This window comes from Pelophylax lessonae, assembly GCF_965119305.1.
Source record: "Pelophylax lessonae genome assembly, chromosome: 1".
NCBI classification, from domain to species: Eukaryota; Metazoa; Chordata; class Amphibia; order Anura; family Ranidae; genus Pelophylax; species Pelophylax lessonae.
Window position 1 is genome coordinate 431,616,637 of NC_138768.1, and position 17,537 is coordinate 431,634,173.

Consider the following 17,537-nt stretch of genomic DNA (forward strand, 5'->3'; position numbering starts at 1 on the left):
ATGCTATTCTACCAGTGTTGACTAGTTCTATTAATATATTTCTAAGAAGCTGCACAGTCTTGAATTTGTGCTGTTATGTATTATATACAACTACTTGAATGAAAGAGTTGCCCTCTTCCATGACTCTTCATATCACATTAGTGTCCTTTTACTACCAGTGTGAGAATCATATACTTGTAATGTACAAGTGGTTAAGTGCCATTAAAGCTAGCCTTCATAAGTAGGAGGCCCTCACTATATAAACAGAGTTCAGCATGAAAAGACAAGATAGTATTCACAAGGTAGGCACATTAAGAGGGGCAAGACGAAGATAAAGTACAAAGATGAGAGCTCTGATTCTTATGGTGGTCTTTCTTATTTCTTTTTCTTGGCTCACAGGTAAGTCTTTAAATCATATCAACTTAATAGCACTTTTGCATATATATTGTATTATCGACAATATTAAAGTTATGTAATATAAACATAAGAGGAGAAGTCTATTAGTGTTAGAATTCTTTCTGCGTTTCTAGAGAAACTGAAAAAAAAATACAATAGATTTCATATTTTTCATCAGTGGTACTAAACCTTTTCATATTAATATACTTTGAGAAAATATGCCTGTTATAGTGTTTGATTTAACACATTTGCCTTTTTTTGAAGCATTTAAAATTTACATAATACTGCTTGCTGAAGTACATACTGTGCTGATTTAAATGAACATAAAAGTGACTGTGGACATAACATGACTGTAGCCCAGACCAACATTATGGACTATGATATTTATTGCTTCCTATCATAAGTGCGAAATAATGGTCAGCTATGTTGATTGTTTTAAGTTGATTATGTTTGCTTTTACCTATCATAAGCTAAAGCCGGGGGTTGTCTGATCCCAATTTACTCCCACTTGCATAGGAATAAACATGCATGCTCACGCAAGTAGAGTGTAAATGTTTATACACAAATCTTCAAAGAAAATCTTCTAGTGGTCACATCATGCCAGTATGTCAAAACACGCTTTAATGTATATAGCCACCTTTAAATGGACCTATTCTCAAATATTATTGCTTCGAATTCAAAACACATTAAAGTACCTACCGCTCAACATGCTTTATTGATGTGTTTTTAATGCTTCTGTAATGCTTCGATGATGCTTTTTTTGAAGCTTTAAGGAAGCTTGGCAGATGGCCCATGCATGTTTTGATATCTCAAACCTGTAGTACCTCCAAAGCAAAGCTAAAGCTGAATAAAAGCCTCTCAAAAGCAGCAGGTGCTTCAAGCAAGCTTTGTCATAAACTTCTTTGGATGCTTTGAAGATGCTTTGAAACACCACTAAGGGCTCGTTTACACTTGCTTCAAAACAGGGCTTCAGACACAATTTTTTGAAGCTCTCTTAACACCAGTCAAAGCTCCTGTCACTAAATAAAATGGTTAGCTTACAGTCCTGTTTAAACCTTGCGTTTGCTTTGCTTTACTTCGACTTTGCTTCAAAAATGATACCACATGTCACTTTAGAGGTGCTTCAAAGCGTCTTCAAAGCCTCCATAGAAGTCTACGACAAAGCTCACTTGAAACACTTGCAGCTTTTTAGAGGCTTTAATTCAGCTTTAGATTTGCTTTGTTTTGGAGGCATTGCAGGTTTGAGATATCAACGCATGCATGGGTCATCTGCCAAGCTTCCTTAAAGCTTCAAAAAAGCATAATTGAAGCATTACAGAAACATCAAAAACACATCAATAAAGCATGTACAGTCAGGTCCATAAATATTGGGACATCGACACAATTCTAATCTTTTTGGCTCTATACACCACCAGAATGGATTTGAAATAAAAAAAATAAAATGAGCTTTAACTGCTGACTTTCAGCATTAATTTGAGGGTATTTACATCCAAATCAGGTGAAAGGTGTAGGAATTACAACAGTTTGGATATGTGCCTCCCACTTTTTAAGGGACCGAACGTAATGGAACAATTGGCTGCTCAGCTGTTCCATGACCAGGTGTGTGTTATTTCCTCAGTATCCCATTTACAAGGAGCAGATAAAAGGTCCAGAGTTCATTTCAAGTGTGCTATTTACATTTGGAATCTATTGCTCTCAACTCTCAATATGAGATCCAAAGAGCTGTCACTATCAGTGAAGCAAGCCATCATTAGGCTGAAAAAACAAAACAAACCCATCAGAGAGATAGCAAAAACATTAGGTGTGGTCAAATCAACTGTTTGGGACATCCTTAAAAAGAGAGAATGCACCAGTGAGCTCAGCAACACCAAAAGACCCGGAAGACCACGGAAAACAACTGTGGTGGATGACGAAGAATTATTTCCCTGGTGAAGAAAACACCCTTCACAATAGTTGGCCAGATCAAGAACATTCAACAGGAGGTAGGTGTATGTGTGTCAAAGTCAACAATCAAGAGAAGACTTCACCAGAGTGAATACAGAGGGCTCGCCACAAGATGAAAAACCATTGGTGAGCCTCAAAAATAGGAAGGCCAGATTAGAGTTTGACAAACAACATCTAAAAAAGCCTTCACAGTTCTGGAACAACATCCTATGGACAGATGAGACCAAGATCGACTTGTACCAGAGTGATTGGAAGAGAAGAGTATGGAGAAGGAAAGGGACTGCTTATGATCCAAAGCATACCACCTCATCAGTGAAGCATGGTGGTGGTAGTGTCATGGTGTGGGCATGTATGGCTGCCCATGGAACTGGTTCTCTTGTATTTATTGATGATGTGACTGCTGACAAAAGCAGCAGGATGAATTCTGAAGTGTTTTGGGCAATATTATCTGCTCATATTCAGCCAAATGCTTCAGAACTCATTGGACGGCGCTTCACAGTGCAGATGGACAATGACCTGGAGGATACTGCGAAAGCAACCAAAGAGTTTTTTAAGGGAAAGAAGTGGAATGTTATGCAATGGCCAAGTCAATCACATGCCCTTAATCCGATTGAGCATGCATTTCACTTGCTGAAGACAAAACTGAAGGGAAAATGCCCCAAGAACAAGCAGGAACTGAAGACAGTTGCAGTAGAGGCCTGGCAGAGCATCACCAGGGATGAAAGCCAGCGTCTGGTGATGTCTATGCTTTCCAGACTTCAGGCTGTAATTGACTGCAAAGGATTTGCAACCAAGTATTAAAATTTGAAAGTTTGATTTATGATTGTTAATCTGTCCCATTACTTTTGGTCCCTTAAAAAGTGGGAGGCACATATACAAACTGTTGTAATTCCTACACCGTTCCCCTGATTTGGATGTAAATACCCTCAAATTAAAGCTGAAAGTCTGCAGTTAAAGCATATCTTGTTTGTTTCATTTCAAATCCATTCTGGTGGTGTAAAGAGCCAAAAAGATTAGAATTGTGTCGATGTCCCAATATTTATGGACCTGACTGTATGTGCAAAACAGCTAAATCTTATGAAATTAGAATCTCTAGTGAGAATAAGGAGTGACAATAGGAAAATGCAGGGGTAGCCTTGCATTACAATACATTTTAGGGAGTGATATATGAAAAACCATAAAGAATCTTAACCACCACATCTATTTTAATTCTAAGTTTTATTCAAACATGGCAGGTACCAGTCTGAAATCTATCAAGTCAAATAGCTATAGTCAGAAAACATATTTGGCCATCTACCATACATCAGCCCTATTTGTCCTGCAGAAAACATACAAAAACTCCAGAACAAGGAATTGTGTTTTAAAAGCATCACTGAAGTTTAGAGAAATAATGGTACCATTAACCATGTTATCTGTATTTGTTCAGAATGTATTATGTTGACAATCCACAGCAAAATTAAAAGAAGCTGATTACATATTTGTGTTAATTTAAAACACCAATCTGAGATTTGCATCTGGCCTATTTTTAATTTTAGTTTATGAAGCAATTCACATCAATTTACAAAATCAAGGCATAATATTTCTATCAATGTTTTCTTGCCCCTGATTTGCAAAATCTATATTTAATTTGTTTAAAAAAAAAAAAAAAACTACTGCATAGGTCTATACCAGTGATGGTGAACCTTGACACCCCAGATGTTTTGGAACTAAATTTCCTATGATGCTCATGCACTCTGCAGTGTAGTTGAGCATCATGGGAAGTGTAGTTCCAAAATATCTGGGGTGCCAAGGTTCGCTATCACTGGTCTATACTTTATTAGAGCCAAGAGTAATGTCCAAGGTTTAGTAACCCCAACTAGCTAATCAGCAATAATCGTTATTAGATTTCTACATCAAATAAATAGGAACATTGACATGTATGGGAAATTGTTTAACAGTCCCTCCCTAATTGAAGTGTTGCCTCAGCCACCAGTCCTTTAGAAATATTACTATCTCTGGTAAAGGTTGACACTTGTCCTAGGACACCACGGACCCTTTTGTACTGTGTTAGATTAAGTAAGAATCTTGTCTTACAGAGGGTCTTCTAGTTTATGAATGAAACTAGGAGCTCACCTTATCCCTTGACCCCTCAGCCACCATAGTCCTTTACTGTAAGGCTAGATAGATACAAACCTTGTGCCTCACAGGACTTTCTAGTGTCTGCATGAGTCTAGGTACTCATTTCATGATCCTTTAGCCCAGGGATCCTTAAACTACGGCCCTCCAGCTGTTACGGAACTACACATCCCATGAGGCATTGTAAAACTCTGAGATTCACAGACATGACTAGGCATGATGGGAATTGTAGTTCCTGAATAAATGGAGGGCCATAGTTTGAAGACCCCTGCTTTAGCCCCTTGGTCACCAAAGGTCCTTTCTTCTATAAGGGGAGAGAGAAACCCAAGCGCCGATCTGAGTGTATCAATAAGAAACCTTTAATGAGGAATAAAAACAATATTACTCACAAGAGTAAAATGATTACAGGCATCAAACAATGGAAGGGGTCCTGGGCATCTGTCATCCAGGGGGTCCCTCTAGGTCCTGGCGGAGCTGGTGCTGGTGCAGAGGAGCGGCAGTCTCCTGTGGAAAACATGAGACAGTCCTGGTCCGTGGCTGCAGTGGATAGCGCTGGTCCGCGTGTAGAGGGGCCGTGATGTCACTTCCTGGTTGCAGGGCTCAGGACGAATGGCGACACCTCCCAGCCCAGTAAGGACTGCTCCAGCAGCACTGGCATTCTGTTTGTGCCAATCCCCCTCATTCTTGCCTTTCTACTATAGGACAAGGGAAGAATATTTTCTTACACGGTCTTATGGTGTCTGTATGCAACTAGGTACCCATGTCATTCCTTGACCCCTCAGCCATCACAGCTCCTTTTGCACTGTAAAGGGCCGTACACATGATCAAAAAATTGTACAAAAAATATCGCTTTTGAAGTGATCGTGTGATAATCTGTTCATTAGTACACAGTTTTCGTCCAAAATTTTCCAAAGGGATAAACACAAACATTCTTCTCCCAAAATACAATACATTACATCAGTTCTGAATTTCTAATTCTGTTGTACAAGCATTTTCATACTTTAGTAACCTCTTCATTTTCGATATGAGCCTAGCATGCAAAATAAAACGTACAATCATCTCATCATGTGTACTAGACTTAGGACTAGGTAAGAATCTTATATTAGGTTGGGTTTACACTTATGCAAATTGGATGCGGGTTTCCCCACATCCAGTTCGCATGACAGAAGATTATTCCCGTCTCTCAATGAAGCCGGTTCACACATCTCCGTGGAGGTTGCGGAGTGACATGCCCAGGGGTCCTGTGTGTCTTTGGCTCTGTTTCAGGTCCCTATTTAGGTGAAAATTTGGGCCTGATTCTTCCCTGAAACGCAGAACAGGGACGCACCAGACCCAGCTGTCAGCCGCATCCGTTTTAAGTGTGAATCCAGCCTTACAGAGCACCTTTTAGAGTTTGCATGAGACAAGGCACTCACTCCTTCCCTTGGTCCCCCATTCAGACAGATCCTTTTCTACTAAAATACCAGGTGAAAAGTTTGTCTTTACTCTTGCATGCCACTGACTTGTACGTACAGTATATAAATAGGTGTTTCAAAATGAAAATGTGTTAATGATAAGACAATGAAATATACGCTATACCAGATAATAGATAACACATCAGTAAGTATAATTTGTCAAGACCAATTATCGACTATCATATAAAATTCAGGGTAGTTGCTTACTGTATATAATTACATCTTAAAACCATGAACAAAGACAAAACATTTTGTGATGTAAATGCCGCAAAGCGCCTTTGAAACAGATATTATCATAGCTGGCAGGGATGGTTCTTAGTATGATAACATTAGCATTTTAAAAGAAAATGTTCTATTTCTGAACAGAATCAGAGCCTACTGTGATTACTTTACCCAGAACATTCATTTGCAGAATAATATTAAAGAGTGCTAAAGATGCTTAAATACCCAAACAGAAAGCAGTAATGAACACTGTTTGGAGGAGCTTGGGGGAAAATAATGCAGATATTGTTTTCTCTCATAATCACCAAGCCACACATTTCCTTGCTATTCCCTGTTACTGTTTTCTGGCTATATCTATTTGTACATTTATTTATTTTGACCATAAGGACTCTATCTATCAAAATCTGAAAAGGAAAAACAATAATCTGGTTTCACTGAAAAACATTTTACAACCCTTTTAAAAAAAAATCTAAATGGAATATGGAGCATTGGTAAAAAAAAAACTTCTGAAAATGCAAGTCACCTGGTTGTCTCTAGCATCAGTAGTTCTGAGTATTGTATGATTCACTGCACAGAGGATTAGTCAGTGATTAAGGCTTGGGTCACATCTATGCAGTTTGCTTTTGATCAGTTTCTGCAATGCATTGTGCATTTTTGCACACAAGTTTTTGACGCGTTTTGCATTTTTTATAGGGGTTTTTTTGTGGCCAATTTGTTGTTGGGCAGATTAACCACTTCCAGACCGCCTGCCGCATATATACTGCAACAGGACGAACCGGCTGCACAAAATCATGTACATGTACGTGATTTTGTGCACAGGTTTTTCGGGGGCACGTTTGCACCCCCAGAGTGCCGCTCCCGCTGTAAGCACACCTCAGCACCACTTGGCATTACATAAATTTAGTGCTGGAGGTGCTGGAGGTGCCAGAACTGCGTTCACCTGCGTTCAACTGCACTCCTGCTGAAGAAAACCCCTGCCCTTTTATATAAAACATAAGGTTTAATAGGATACAAAGGTAGAACAGGGTAAAATTCAGAATATGCAAGGTACATACTATTGAACATAAAATAGTTCCCAGAAGGTAATGGCACAAAAAATATAATTGTAGGACATTAACACCCTATGTGTGTATGTCGGAAACAAAAAGATACATCTATAAAACAGAATTGCTAAAATATCCTGAATGTGTAGCCAGACCTGGCATTCCTTACTTAACTATGAGAGAAATCTGAGCTCTGATGAAGAGGACATTGCCCTTGAAACAGGTAAGCTATGCCCTGTGGATGGGCACCACTCTACATCAGAACTGGATTGATTTAATTGTAGAAAGAACAAAATTACCCAAATGGAGTTTTATTAAAATTAATTAGAAAGAGATATACTCACAAACACAAAAATCTTAAAAGCGTATAGGTCCACAATGGACCGAAAGCAACCAAGTCACCAGGACAGTGTCCAGAACGCCGGAGGACCTTCTCTGATGCGTTTTGAGGGGAGATCCCACCTTCTTCAGAGCCCAGATTTCCCCTGACCCTAGGAGGGCAGCAATTTCTGTGCATATACCTGGAGCCTTAGAGACTCACCGCCAGGGGAGGACTGGCAGCCTTGGGCCTGGGGGGCAAGTCCAGTCAAGTGGCCCATTGAACCACCGAGCTCACCATCTATGCCCACCTGGTTTATAACGGATATTGATGTTATAAAGCAAGACAAATATGATACAATGTGGTAACATAATTTAATGTTAATAGCAACAAAGGAGGTTTAACAAAAATAATGCATCAATGCAGCCTCACCAGTGCCCATCAGTCCAGCCTCATCAGTGCCCATTAATGCAGCCTCACCAGTGCCCATCAGTCCAGCCTCATCAGTGCCCATTAATGCAGCCTCACCAGTGCCCATCAGTCCAGCCTCATCAGTGCCCATTAATGCAGCCTCACCTGTGCCCATCAAGGCATCCTGATCATTGCCCATCAATGCAACCTGACCAGTGCCCATCAATGCAACCTGACCAGTGCCCATCAATGCAGCCTGATCAGTGCCCATCAATGCAACCTGACCAGTGCCCATCAATTCAGCCTCACCAGTGTCCATCAATGCAGCCTCTCTAGTGCCCATAAATGCAGCCTCACCAGTGCAGCCTTATCAGTTGCCATCAATGCAGCCTGATCAGTACCCATCAATGCAGCCTCACCAGTGCCCATCAATGCAACCTGATCAGTGTCCATCAGCTCAGCCTCATCAGTGAAAGAAGATTATTGGTGAACCCAACAAAAACTGCGCAAAATGAATGTGATGTATAAATAAATAAACACTACTCATATCTATAAATGTGTTTAGGGTGAAATTGCTTCCACTCTGCGAGCTGCAAAATCAACGTGAATAACGTGACAAATGAAAAAGTGAAAAAATGTGGCGCTCAACAGTTTGATAAAACACAAAGTAAATTATTCCAATGTGCAAATGTTCGTGCAAAAAAACTGTTTCTAGTGTCCAAAAAAAAAAAAGGGTTAAGCAAACAGCCAATGATGGAAACACAGACTTGATAGGAGTGAATCTCAAAAAAGCCTCCACCTCCACACGATCACCCAGTGAAATGTATAGGTACCGCTTACCAGAACCACTGGACCCCTTAGTTATAGGGGGTCAAACATGCTTATTGATCCATATCAGATCCGACCTTGCACATCCCCCTCTCACACAGGCGAGATAGGAGCCGCCGCTCCACGCCTGCGTTCCTTAGACCCTTAGATTGGGAACGTGAGACCGTAAACTTCCGGGTCTAAGGAACGCAGGCGTGGAGCTGGGTCTCCTATCCACAGCAAACTGAAAATGATCCTTTGATGAGTAATACTGCACCATGAGAGCCTGTTTGTCATTTCTCTCCATCTATGACTTGGTTCTTTAATGCTCCATCGATTTGGCTACACACTGTCGCCTGTGTGAGAGGGGGATGTGCAAGGTCGGATCTGATGTGGATCAATAAGCGTGTTTGACCCCCTATAACTAAGGGGTCCAGTGGTTCTGGTAAGCGGTACCTATACATTTCACTGGGTGATCGTGTGGAGGTGGAGGCTTTTTTGAGATTCACTCCTATCAAGTCTGTGTTTCCATCATTGGCTGTTTGCTTAACCCTTTTTTTTTTTTGGACACTAGAAACTGTTTTTTTGCACGAACGTTTGCACATTGGAATAATTTATTTTGTGTTTTATCAAGCTGTTGAGAGCCACATTTTTTCACTTTTTCAGCCTCATCAGTGTCCACCAGTGCAGCCTCATCAGTTTCCATCCATGCAGCCTCATCAGTCCCCATCAACGCAGCACCACCAGTGTCCATCAGTGCAGCCTCATCAGTGCAGCCTGATCATTGCCCATCAATGCAGCCTCACCAGTGCATATAAGCTCAGCCTCATCAGTGCAGCTTGATCAGTGCCACCTATCAGTGTCCATCATTGCCACCTACTAGTGCTGCATATCAATCCAGCTTATTTATTGCTCCTGATCAGTGCTTACCATTGCCGCCACATTCTCTGCCCTGCTGACCCCGTCCTATGTCCCACTGACCCCCATCCTCTGCCCTCATGTCCCAGGGTCTGATAAGGAAGCCGCAGCCATTCATTGTGAACAGCTGTGGCTTCCTCATCAGACCCTGAGACAAGAACAGTATACTGTGGCTGGGGTGGGATACATTTAGATGGGGGTGCCCGATTTAAATCTTGCCTAGGGTAGCACAAAAATAAAATACACCACTGGACACTGATGCAGTAGTGACTAGTGGCAGTCATTAACCCCTTTGTGCTGCATTAGTTGTACCAGTGTCAGTGTTTATTAACCATTTCATGCTGCACAATACAGGGGTTAATTAACACTGACACTGGTGCCACTGTCACTAATGCAGCACAAAGGGGTTAATTAACTGTCACTGGTCACTAATGCATTAGTGGCCATTGGCAGTACATTAACCCCCTCCATGCTGCATTTTACAAACAGCATTGTAAATTAACTCCTCGCCTCAATGAGTTAATCACTTGAGCCATTTCACACATCTACAACACTGACATAACATTGCCTTATGTAAGGTGTATTATCAGCCTGAGCAGCCTCTGAAAACTCACTATTCCACAGGGCTTCACTGGGCTGGCTCCTCGCAGTTCCTTGCAGAAGCACTCTCCTCCGTCCTTTCTTCCCGCCTCCTGGCCTCTGGATGACATCACACTCGGCCGGGACTAGAAAGCATCTGTCGGGTGGAGATCACTCCGCCTGACAGGGAAGTGACTGGACTCACCAGTCAAAAAGGCCACTCGCTCCGCACCGATTCCACCCCTGCAGACAGGCATGACACCCGCCAGCCACCGCTACATTATAGTATACTTGCAGAGTTGCAGCAGAGCAGTGATGCTCCGCAAGTATAACACAATGTAGCGGCGGCCGGCGGGTGTCATGCCTGTCTGCAGGGGTGGAATCGGTGCGGAGCGAGTGGCCTTTTTAGGAAGCATCAGAGCGGCCTGGAGGGCAATCGCCTCCCTGCCTCCCAGCCCAGTCCGCCTCTGCTCACCGCCTCCACATCTCTTTTGAGTGCCCGAGAATTTGTTTGCTTGGATTGATTTCAAGCTTGTAGTTTTTCACCTTTGTAAGTACATTGGATTTTAATTTTTCACAATAAAGGGTCTTAAATTTATGAAATAGGCTGGTGCATCCTCTCTTTTTGTCTTTATTTCAGCTCATGAGCGAGATCCAGTTTAAAACTGAAGAATCTGTTGCCACCTGGGCATCTGTACTTCCTAGTGGCAAGTTTACATATTTAAAATACATACACTTTATATGAAAATTATGACTGCTGCCAATAATTTTTAGGCTTTTTCCACTGTCAGTAGAAGCAATTTTTTCTAATTTTTATAAACCTCATGCTGGTAAAAATTGCTAAAAAAAAAAAAGTCCATAAATCTATCTCATCGTTTGTAAATGTTATAACTTTTGCGCAAACCAATTATTATACGCTTTTTGTAATTTTTTTTACCAAAATATGTAGCAGAATACAATTTGACCTAAACTGATAAAAAAAAAATTAGATTTTTTAAATTTGGGAATATTTTATAGCAGAAAGTAGAAAATATTTTTACAAAATTGACGCTATTTTTATGTTTATAGGGCAAAAATGAAAAAACGCAAAGGTGTTTAAATACCACAAAAAGAAAACTCTATTTGTGGGAAAAAAAGGACATCAATTGTATTTGTGTATGGCATTGCATGACCGCGCAATTGTCAGTTAAAGAAACGCAGTGCCGAATCCCAAAAAATTGCCTGGTTATTAAGGGGGTAAAACCTTCCGGGGCTGAAGTGGTTAAAGCCTGGCACACACTCTTTTATTTTTCTTTGTTCAGCTCAGCGGGTTGAATGATACAAAAAACTGTCAGCTCCGGTCTGACGTTAGTCTCCCCCGCTGAGCTGTTGTGTTCTGATAGAGGGATGAACCCCCCCCACGCCAGAACACTCATCGCTTTCTGCCATTGGCTGATGGCGCCAATCGGGACCCAGTCGGCTGCTGGTTTTCCAAGTGGCCGGCTTCTGTTAGACCGAGTACCTTACACAGCATTCGGCTATCATTCGACTTGTGTGTACGGGGCTTTACTATGTCCGATAAATATGGTATTTTGAGAATATGGTGCATGGTATATAAAACAACCAATATCAATCTATATGAAATCTTAGGAAAAAGTATTTCCCCCGAACTAGAAATTTTCAGGTTATCAAATATTTTTCTGTATTGGTAATGAAGACATGAGCACTGGTCCAAGGCCACAGTTTATACATACCAATGACATAAACATATGTTACTGTTTAAGCATCAGAAAAAAATGGTAGTCAAATTGTTTTCTACAATCTACAACTACTACCTACTGTCTGTACTTATTCTTAGTCTTGATATTGGGTATGCTTATTGCTTTTTGTTGACTTGGGAACCTATTGTACTAAACCAAAATGTGCTAGATTGTATAAGACTATGAAAAGATTTCTCTTCCGCCTTCAGATTTGCCTCTCTGTAGAAAAGTGCATATTAAAGCAGTTACAAGTTACCCCTTGACAACCATTTTCATGGAGTGATTGAAACATCTCTTCTCAAAAAATGGTGGCACACGGGCTTTTACTTTTCCCAGCCCTGCCAGAAGTACCCCTTGTATTTCTAGTTATATGTAGAGCTTTCAAACTTAACTTGCTCCCAAAGTCAAGGAACTGCAGGATACTTTATGCCCCAGGTCATTCCTAACAGCCTATACTATTGTAAAATTGTCTATCCCTGGCTGTCAGAGATTTTAGTTACCCAGTCAAGAAATCATTTTTACGTGAATACAGTTTATTGCAGCATAAATACATCTGTCAAGGGTCAACTTGCAACTGCTTCAAGGGACAAATACTGTAAGTCTGACGCAAGAGATATTTCAACTGCTGGAAAACTTAAACCAGGTATGTATTTGGGGGACCCAAGTAAAGTTGTTTGTGATTAATCAATTACAGCACTCTCGGATGAACGCTGCTAGCAAAGCAATACAAGCAGTAATCTCTAAAACAAATAAGGTTTTTTTATTGCCAGAACACGTGACCTGTATATGATGGAGAATGATAAAAAAATGTATGGACTGCAGTGATTTTTTTTAAGGTATTAAAACAGTGTTGATTGAAACTAGTATATAGTTACATAGTTACAAAGTTAGTCAGGTTGAAAAAAGACACAAGTCTATCTGGCTCAACCAAGAAAAAACAAAAAACAGTAAATAAAACCCAACCATGCAATTCCATATACACAATCCTATACACGCAGTTGATCCAGAGGAAGGTGAAAAACCCCAGCAAAGCATGATCCAATTTGCTACAGCAGGGGAAAAAAATTCCTTCCTGACCCCCCGAGAGGCAGTCAGATATTCCCTGGATCGAGGGCTATTCTACCGAATTACCGAATGGGCACGCTGCGCAGTTTCCCGGGGCCCCACCAGCATTAGTTTTGATTCCCATGTGCATCCCGCTGCTGAACTTAGCAAGTGGCATGCGCCTGTCGGCCCTGCGCTGCTGTATGGCCACTTGGGCCATGGAGGGGAGCCCACAACTGCAGGAATGCCTATCCATCTCCACGGAAACAGGCACCCACAGGACAGTCGAGTCTGTGTGTTCACCACACCCACCCACCAAACTTGGAAGCTGTCATTAGCCTGGCCCTGGTGTACCAATAAATATCGCCTTATCGATAATTTGCATTTTTATTTTCGTGGGTGGTTGTGTGTCAATTTTACCTATAAAGTAGTAGTACTATTAGTACCCATTTATATAAGCGCTGCGTAAACTGTCGGTGCTGTATAAATCCTATATATTAATAATAATAATAATAATGACAATTATATACACCTAGGAAATAATCCAGGCCTTTTTTAACCCCTTCCGTACCGCGTCATGTAAAATGACGTCGGCACAAATCCTTTCTCGATCCGGGCGGACGTCATATGACGGCGCCCGGATCTCCCCGCTACTGCTCGCCCCCGGGGGCGCGCAGCGCGGCGATCGGGGGTGAGGCTCGTCCCTCGGACTGAGCCCAACCCTGATCAAGGTAAACAGCCAATGAAATTGGCTGTTTACCACGTGATCGGCTGTGTCAATCACAGCCGATCACATGAGCGGCTCCAGCGCGAGCCGCTCGTTCCTTCCTTAATGCGCGCCCCCGGGGGCGCGCAGCGCGGCGATCGGGGACGAGGCTCGTCCCTCGGACAGAGCCCATCCCGATCTAGGTAAAGAGCCAATGAAATTGGCTCTTTACCACGTGACCGGCTGTGTCCAATCACAGCCGGTCACAAATGTCATCAGAGAACACAGTAACTAGCTGTCACCGTGTTCTCCTCCTCACACACTGATCCTGTGTGAGGAAGAGAGTGTGGTAACAGCTAGTTACCAAGTACAGTGCACCCCAAACACACTGATTGCCCCCCCCCAATAAAGAGCACCTGTCACTAGCCCATCAAAGTACCCGAGTACCTGTCACCAGCCCATCAGGTACTCTGATGACAAGTACTCGGGTACTCTGATGACAGGTACTCTGATGGGCTGATGACAGGTACTCGGGTACTCTGATGACAGGTACTCGGGTACTCTGATGGGCTGATGGCTGGTACTCGGGTACTCTGATGACAGGTACTCGGGTACTCTGATGGGCTGATGACAGGTACTCGGGTACTCTGATGGGCTGATGACAGGTACTCGGGTACTCTGATGACAGGTACTCGGGTACTCTGATGACGGGTACTCGGGTACTCTGATGACAGGTACTCGGGTACTCTGATGACAGGTACTCGGGTACGCTGATGACGGGTACTCGGGTACTCTGATGACAGGTACTCGGGTACTCTGAGTACCCATCACCGGAGTACCCGTCATCGGAGTACCCGAGTACCTGTCACCTACCCATCAGAGTACCCAAGTACCTGTCACCTACCCAACAGAGTACCCGAGTACCTTCCACCTGCTCATCAGAGTACCTGACACCTGAAGTACCCGAGTACTTGCCACCTGCTCATCATTACCCATCACTACTCATCAGTACTCATCAGTACCCATCAGTACCTATCACCTATTAGTATCAGTACTGATCATCCGTACCCATCATCAGTACAGTATCAGTATCACCTATCAGTATCAGTACTACTCATCAGTACCTATCACCTGCCTGTCACCTGCCCATAAGAGTACCCGAGTACCTGTCACCTGCCTATCGGAGTACTCGAGTACCTGCCACTTGCTCATCAGTACCAGAGTACCTGTCACCTGCCCAGCAAAGTACCCGAGTACCTGTCACCCTTCATACAGCCACCATGTCCAAGTCCAAAAAGGTTTATATACGTTGTCCGTTTAAACCTAAATACCGGTGTTATGGCAGCAGATAGCTGCCATAACCCTGGTATTTTTTTAAACGGTGGACGGTTGGCTTTCCGATAAGGGTGGTCCCAGCGGCGGATTCGCCGCGGGATCACCCTTCCGGGGTGGCGGAAGAGGTGCCCCCCCCCCTCCCGCTGCATTCTGGTCCTTTTCCCTGCTTACCGGACCCGCCGGCAGCGGGGAAAACGATCCGGTCCCAGATCCTCACAGACAGGATGTCGAGTGAGGGCAAGCTTGCCCTCACTCGACTCTATGGTCTTGGAGGACCGGAGCTACGGCAAACGTCGTTGCCTAGCAACCAGTTTAAAGGTCCCTTTTTTTTTTCATTTTATTTAATTTTTTTTTAATTTTTTTTTTTTTTTTCTATCTTTTTTGTACTTGTGAGATCTGAGGACTTTTTGACCCCAGATCTCACAAAAAAGAGGTCCTGTCCTGCCTTTTTCTATTACAAGTAATGTTTACATTTCTTGTAATAGAAATAAAAATGATCAATTTTTTTTTTTTTAAAAAAACAGTGTAAAAATAAAAAATAATAAATAAAATAAATAGTAAAAAAAAAAAAAAAAAAATTAAAGCGCCCTGTCCCCGCGAGCTCGCGCGCAGAAGCGAACGCATACGGAAACCCCACCCACATATGTAAACAGTGTTCAAACTACACATGTGAGGTATCGTCGCGATCGTTAGAGCAAGAGCAATAATTTGAGCCCTAGACCTCCTCTGTAACTCTAAGATAGCAACCTGTAGAAATTTTTAAAATGTCGCCTATGGGGATTTTTAAGTACCAAAGTTTGTCACCATTCTGTGAGCGTGCGCAATTTTGAAGCATGACATGTTGGGTATCTATTTACTCGGCGTAACATTATCTTTCACATTATGGAAAACAATTGGGCTAACTTTACTGGTTTCTTATTTTTTAATTAAAAAAAGTGATTTTTTTCCCAAAAAATTGCGTTTGGAAGACCGCTGCGCAAATACGGTGTGATAAAAAATATTGCAATAATCTCCATTTCATTCTCTAGGGTCTCTGCTAAAAAAAAATATATAATCTTTTGGGGTTCTAAGTAGTTTTCTAGCAAAAACAACTGATTTTAGCATGTAAACACCAAATGTCAAAAATAGGCCTAGGCAAGTGGCTAGGATGCATGATGATGCTCCTTGGATGTTTAGGCCCCTCTATATGGCTAGGCTGTGAAAAAGTCTCACACATGTGGTATTGCCATACTCAGGAGGAGTGGCAGAATGTATTTTGGGGTGTCATTTTTGCTATGTACATGCTATGTGTTAGGAATATTCTATAAATTTACAACTTTGTGTAAAAAAAAAAAAGTTTTTATTTTTTTCCCACATTTTCCAAAAACTTGTGGAAAAAAATGACATGTTCAAAGGACCCATAATGCCTCATAGAATATACGTTGGAGTGTTTGCTTTCCAAAATGGGGTCATTTTGTGGAATTTTCCATTGTATTGGTGCTCTGGGGCCTTGAAAAGTGTGATAGGTAGTAAGAAAGTTTTATGTGTATTTATGCTCCTAAAACGCCTTATGGTGCTACTTGGACGTGGAGTCTCTTTTTGTGGCCAGGCTGTGTAAAAGTCTCACACATGTGGTATCACCATACTCAGAAGGAGTAGCAGAATGAATTTTGGGGTGTCATTTTTGCTGTGTACATGCTATGTGTTAGAAATAGCTTATAAATTGACAACGTTTTGGGAAAAAAAAAGAAAAAAAAATGTTTTCTTAATTTTCCCAAGAATTGTGGGAAAAAATTATAACTTCAAAAAACTCACCATGCCTCTTACTAAATACCTTGGACTGTCTACTTTACAAAAAGGGGTCATTTGGGGGGTATTTGTACTGTCCTGACATTTCAGGGCCTCAAGAAAGGAGATAGGCCATCAGTACATCTGGTGTGATCAATTTTCAGTAATTGGTACCATAGCTTCTAGACTCAATAACTTTCACACAGACTAAATAATATACACTAATTTGGGTTAATTTTACCAGAGATATGTAGCAGTATAAATTTTGGCCCAAATGTATGAAGAAAAATTAATTTTTTGCAAAATTTTATAATAGAAACTAAAAAAAAGTGTTTTTTTTGCAAAATTTTTGCTCTTTTTTTGCTTATATCACGAAAAAAAAAAAAAACCCCAGTTGTGATCAAATACCACCAAAAGAAAGCTCTATTTGTGTGAAAAAAATGATAAAAATTTTGTTTGGTTACAGTGTAGCATGACTGAGCAATTGTCATTCAAAGTGTGAGAGTGCTGAAAGCTGAAAATTGGTCTGGGCAGGAAGGGGGTCTAACTGCTCTGTATGAAAGCGGTTAAAGCAATCTAGTGAGCAGGCCAGAACCACCTCTGGAGGGAGTCTTTCCACATTTACGGTGAAGAAACCTTTACGTATTTGGAGATTAAATCTGTTTTCCTCTAGATGTAAATAGTGCCCCCTTGTCCTCTGTGTTGACCTTAAATAAATAACTCAACACCAAGTTCACTATAAGGACCCCTTATGTATTT

The 17,537-nt window shown here is 41.7% G+C and overlaps 1 protein-coding gene across 1 annotated transcript in view; it reads left to right on the forward strand.

Moving 5' to 3' along the window:
* The first annotated feature begins 279 nt into the window (after positions 1-279).
* LOC309544587 (uncharacterized protein) overlaps positions 280-17,537 on the forward strand; it is a 50,576-nt gene continuing 33,318 nt past the window's right edge. The window contains exon 1 of the mRNA XM_082243495.1: positions 280-378. Coding sequence (XP_082099621.1) covers positions 324-378 — 55 coding nt within the window. The 5' untranslated portion in view covers positions 280-323. The remainder of the gene's footprint in view (positions 379-17,537) is intronic.